Source organism: Brachycentrus maculatus, unplaced genomic scaffold, assembly GCF_059751285.1.
Source record: "Brachycentrus maculatus isolate JH-2025_06_01 unplaced genomic scaffold, ASM5975128v1 h1tg000061l, whole genome shotgun sequence".
In the NCBI taxonomy this organism is placed as follows: domain Eukaryota; kingdom Metazoa; phylum Arthropoda; class Insecta; order Trichoptera; family Brachycentridae; genus Brachycentrus; species Brachycentrus maculatus.
The window spans coordinates 1,171,408-1,177,500 of NW_028280815.1; the positions used below are offsets into that span (position 1 = coordinate 1,171,408).

General features: G+C 39.0%; 1 protein-coding gene across 1 annotated transcript in view; it reads right to left on the reverse strand.

The window, feature by feature from the left end:
• Positions 1-417: 417 nt before the first annotated feature.
• Positions 418-6,093, reverse strand: part of LOC148311524 (uncharacterized) — a 16,959-nt gene continuing 11,283 nt past the window's right edge. Inside the window, exons 3-5 of the mRNA XM_088256534.1 lie at positions 5,571-5,777; positions 4,761-4,997; positions 418-2,004 (exon numbers count right to left, since the gene is read on the reverse strand). Coding sequence (XP_088112660.1) covers positions 1,398-2,004; positions 4,761-4,997; positions 5,571-5,764 — 1,038 coding nt within the window. The 5' untranslated portion in view covers positions 5,765-5,777 and the 3' untranslated portion in view covers positions 418-1,397. The remainder of the gene's footprint in view (positions 2,005-4,760; positions 4,998-5,570; positions 5,778-6,093) is intronic.

Consider the following 6,093-nt stretch of genomic DNA (forward strand, 5'->3'; position numbering starts at 1 on the left):
CAAACACTGTGCAAATAAACTTGAAAAGGTCTTATACAACTGTTTTATTTTTATATTTAAATCATCATTATTTTACAAAGTTAATTCCAAATCAATAAATAATATAATTATACTCTTACTGCTACACTGTGCAGGCAGACAGTTTTTTTCGTGTCAATGTGGTGGTCAATCATAGGTAGAATCATAAATATAAAAAGAACAGTGTATAAAGTAATCATACTTCTATATTTATATGTATTGAGATATCAATAAAAATCTTGATCCTATTTCGACTGCATTGAGTCTCCTTTCATCCTTCTTTTGCCAACTCTATTATTAAGTATTAACTTAACACATTGTGTACGGTGTGCACATATTTGTGCGTTTCAGAAACCTTGTGTGGTGGCGGGGTGCACATTTTTGTGCATTTCGGCTACCTTCAATTTAGTATACAAAAAACACGTCATAAACTTCTAATCTCTTGGCCTTTTTGCTTTTGTTGTGTAGTGGATAGATGTCGTTGTAATATAAAAAATAATACCGATATTTACTGGTTCAAAACATAGCTAATGGTCGTAATCTGTTTTGAAGGAAATGTTACAAATTAACTTTAAACAATGGATACAGACGGTGCGTTTTTTTCTTTGTCCTAAAATGAAATAAAATACAAAGATCATTGTCCTTTACTTTAAGTCGGCAGTTGGTACTTACAAAGCAATAAACGCGTGTGGGGAAAGCCCATAAATCATTTTTTATTCGCAGATTTTGAGTTTTCGGCGGTTGTTAAACTGTGTTGTTATTTTCTAATATTTTATTAGTGTTTTTAACATTTTTTTTACTTTTGTGATTTGTGGACTAACATGATTTTATTTTGAGACGTTAGAGACCATTTAACTGCTTTTGTATTGTTTTCGAGTTCAACCTCAAGTTCAAAATATGAAGTTCACTGACATATTTTATATTTCCGGACAGCTGTCTAATGTCGCCCGCCTCAAGATACAGTTTTATCAAAACATTGCCGTAACTAATGTGTTAATAACAATAATAATCTTGGATTCACATAGCCTCATTTTTGTAAAATACTACCTCAAGGGCTATTATACAGATATGGATTATGATGATGATGATAATGAGAGATAAAAACAATATTAAAGTAAAACGTCATCAATCGGCTGAGTCTGAAGGGGGGAAAGTGGAGCCGCCGTATTATTGCGCCTTCTCGGTCTTCTTGGGCTGCAGCATGGCCAAGATGTTGGGCAGGACGCCTCCCTGTGCAGTGGTAATGCCGGACAGCAGCTTGTTGAGGTTCTGTCCGTGCTTCACTTCCGTTCACTACGGTTGGTCTAGGATTCCGTTGTGGGCTGCTAGTGCTCCTACTGTTAGTCTGAGGCTTGCTATACTTGTCTGCGCACAGATCCTTATTTCGCCAAATACAACAAGTCCAAAACTTCTTTATTAGTCCTCACGACGCCCGGTAATGACACATCATCTTCGAACATGTTGACAAAAGATCGTCTCCATCCGAATCTACGGAATCCCACAAACGGAAAGTAATCCATAACGACCATCATCACCTTTATGGTAAAGTTATAGCAGAACCGGCCAAGTTCCGTGTACATGCTGTGCGTGAAGACTCTGACCATACAAGCGAGAACCGCTCGTTGAATCCAGTTGAACGACGAGTAAAACAACTCCGGATCGAGCGCATTTTCCGAGCAATCGTCATTTTGCGAGGAAATATATTTAGAATTATTATTCGTCTCCATTATTTGGCAGCCCATGCGGGATTTCTTTGTTTTCAAAGGCGGGTAGACAAAACCTGGCACTCCGAGCGTGTGATAGGTCAAATACAAGAACGCCTTTGCGATAATTTTGATATTGATATACCATATTGCGTTCAGCAGTTCCACTACCATGTGGTAGAAATGTTCCGGAGGGTTCTGAAGAAGCTTCTGGAACACTTCAGTGTAAACGATTCGAGTAACCTCTTTGGTTTCGTCGAGAGAAGGACGGCATAAGTTATACCTGCAAGAAAATAAACTACGATTAAAACGACGAAATAAAGGAAAAAATTGCGGAACAAAACCATGAAGAAAATATGCTGGCATCTCTTGGATTGTCCGCCTCCATAGCACGCTCGGCTACCGCACTGGAGGTCCCAGGTTCGATTCCCAGGGAGGGTCAAATAAATATAAGTGATTTTTTCACTCTAATATTTATTCAATATTACCCTGGACTGGTATCTGAAGCGGAGGGCTGATCACCTTTCCTTCATGTTAATGATCAAGATAACACTGCGTTTATATGGTGCAGTGCCCTATGCACCATTGGGGTGCGGATAAGGGTTTGAATGAATCTCTTGGATTGGACAGGGATTAGAATCATCGAGGTGCTGTTTAGAGCTGCTTGCAACAGGGATATATACAGTAATACTCCGCTTAGTATGGGTAATCCGTGCCAGCAAAATAGCCCACTATACGAATCAGCGCTAAGCGTGGTCTATTTTTCACATACACACATAGAAATATTTTGTCTTTTTCGCTCTCCTTGCCACACTTCCTTGCACGAATGTCTTTTTATACGAAGTGTTCATCACAATTTTATATACAAAGCTAAGGCATTCCAAATAAAAAACAGTATTGTAGTACACATATAAACTTTACACACGATTGTTTGATTATGAACTTTATAAAATAAAACAACTTTGTTTTAACCACTTTTTATTGGTACACTTTATCCAACCGGTTTCGACAAGAACCTTGTCATCATCAGGGTTTATGTACTAAATTCTAAAAAAATTGAAATACTCATAGTTAATTACCCTTCCCTTACCAAAAATTTCCTCACAATTAAAAAAAAAAAAATTATTAAAAAACTAACTAACTAACTAACCATCACGCCGCTTCCCCGCAGGGGTAGGCAGAGAGAATAGAGCGCCACACCACTCTGTCCTTGCAAACATTCTTCGCCTCTTCCAAGTAAAACAAATTTATGAGGCGAATGTTAGTGGGAAAAGAAGCAGAGGAAGACCGAGAAAAACATGGCACGATCAGGTATGGCAAATACTTGAAAGTGGTCAGGTTAGGAGTCGTAACAATCGGCGGGTATGTATGAGGAGATGCAAAAATTATTATTAAGTTTATAAAATGTGCCACAAAGTATCTGCCAAAAACATTCAAGAAACGATTGGTTGTGAATCAACACGCCGTACGAGTGACTGAATAAATATTAGGAAATAACACTCATCATTCATCCTTCACTTTGTGTAGCACCACTTCATGACTACCGGTTTCGAAATAATCATTCCATCACCAGGTCAAATGTAGACAAGTCTACACGAAGTGAACGATAAATCATATAGAGAGTGTAATATTACCATACCACAAAGTTAGATAATATTACGGCGCAATAATTCTAGTAACTTGAACTATGACCCCAAGCACCCGCTAGGGGCAGGGCGGAGTGTACGCGGGGAATGTTTACGTTATATCCCTTATGAGATGGATGCAGAGGAGACTGCACACACTTCGCTCACTCCTTTCAAGAACGTCATAAATAAAAAAATCGTCAATTTTCAGTTGTGCATGTTTTTTGAATACCCAGAAAATGTACTATATCCCAGCAAAAGCGGCATATTTTTAACTTAATATTTACCCGCTACAGGACAGAAAGTGTTGTTTTTGTATTTTGAAGAAAAGGTATTGTATAATTATTTTTTCAAATAAACTAAATATTTTTCAAATGGAGAAAAAAACCTTCAGGTTTTACCTAAAAAGATCTGTTGCACAGTAAAAAGTTCAATAAGTGGCTTGATATTTATTTTTAAAACATTGTATTATATTTTTAAACTTTAAAAACGTTCTCCTGAAAAATCAAGTTTTTTGATTTATGACGTTCTTGAAAGGAGTGAGCGACTTGTCATTGCACTTTCATGGCGACCTGTTGAATAAACCAATTGCATCCTAATTATGAGTTATTATTACCTATACCCGAGCCCCGCAAAAAATGCAATCTTTTACTCAGGAAATCACTGAGTAAAGATTGCATTTTTTGGTTCCTCGGGTAATTACTGAACTGAGCTATTAAAACAGCGTAAATAGGGGTGGCGTTAAGAGGGGTATTACTCTTAAGTGATAGTTCACGTCAGGGGGACCTGACATGACACAGAAGAAGATAATCTATTTTTAATTTAAGTTTTACTTAGTAAATACCACTATTTCCTAAAATCTATTGTGACAAGTAAAACATAAAATAAAAATGGATAGATTTTACCACAAAGTAACTGCCGAATCAATTTATTAAAAGCAGATAATCAATAAAATGATATGTATATATGATGTATGATAGATGTTCGAATCGTGAAATAAGGAAGGAATGCAAAGCTGAGACAAGCATTATCGATAAAATTAAGAAAGGTGTGTTGAGATGGTTTGGGCATGTAGAACGAATGAGTGATGAAAGAACGGTAAAACAAATTTACGAGGCGAATGTAATTGGAAAAAGGAGTAGAGGAAGACCGAGAAAAACTTGGCACGATCAAGTATGCCAAATACTTGAAAGTGGTCAGGTTAGGAGTCGAAACAATCGGCGGGAATGTATGAGGAGATGCATGAATGTGGAAGAGGCGAAAAATGTTTGCAAGGACAGAGTGGTGTGGCGTTCCATTCTCTCTGCCTACCTCTGCGGGGAAGGGCGTGATGGTTAGTTAGTTAGTTAATAAAATGCGCAATATCTTGTACTTATTTCATTCTAACAGTTGTAGTGTAAATGCATGAGCCTACCTGTCCTGTATGCCCAGCATGAAGCCGATGGTCCTCCAGAAGTGCGTGTAGGCCTCCACGTCCCGGGGGCTGTGGTGCTCCAACCCCAGCAGGTGGGGTTTCAGCAGCCCCAGCCCGTAGAACGCAAACTGAGTCAGCACCAGGTCCCTCTGGGATATATGACCTCCACCGGACTTCTCCGAAAACTTGCTGGACCGCAAATGCCTCACCCGAACTGTCCATAGTGATTTCCATGCTCTGTAAAACATAGTTTTTGTTGACCACTTAACCGGATCCACGCGGCTCGCATAACTGTATGTGTCTTCACAAAACATGCCCCATACGCGGCTGACATAAGCGTATGTGTTTTTACTTTGATCCAAGTTTCGAACCTCAGTTCAACTTGGAGGGATTTTTTCATGGTGTGGAACTTTGGATAAAATAATATGTCAATCCTTAGCCTTATGACATCTGTTGAAATATCTGACTAATAATTTGTAACATCACAAGGATAAATAAAAGAACAGATCCCTGATTTTTCTTGAGGTCGGTAATTAGTCCGCGCCATTATCATGCCCTATATCTGTCTCACTCTCGACGCTACGCATTGCCAGTGGGTAAGAGTAAAACACGATGCGTGCTTTGATTTATTTATGCTACGATCTTATTTGTTTATATTACGATATATTTCGAGAATAATGTGACATAAGTGTATTATAGAGTACCAAAAAGGCACAATGAATCCCATTGATCTTAATGAATATACCAATTAGGATCATGGTTGATGAAAAAACCGCCTGCCAAAAATGTGCTATTCAACAGAGTACTTACACAGTTCCAGGCCGGAAGTCACCGGCATACCAGCTGTAGACATGCTTCAAAGTGGATAGATATCTTCTATAGGCTCCTTCCACGGAAGACGACTTCTTGGTGGCGATGAGTATGGCCAGGATGCTCGGCACGCTCAGCACGCACACGAGACCGGCCAGCGTCGCCGCGAACTGACCGATAAGGTTCCTCACCATGTATTTCTGTCCTCTGCAATCAAGAGTTGGATAGATCATCGTTCCGCCGCATGTGTGCCGCGGTACACTGCACAGTGGGCCGGTAAAAGGTCATAGGCTTCAAATATCGATGTCTGAATGACTCATCCTACCCCCAAGTAATAATCATTAGCCATACCACCTGGGGATATAAAAGAAATCCAGGATTTTAAAATTATTCATTCACTTTTTGGCATCCAAAGTGACCATATCGCGTTAGATCTCATTAGCGTTATCCGAGCGGCAATTACTCACTCTGCGTTCAATTGATCGTTTCCTAGAAAAAGTTTAATTGTGATGGTTGTTTGAAA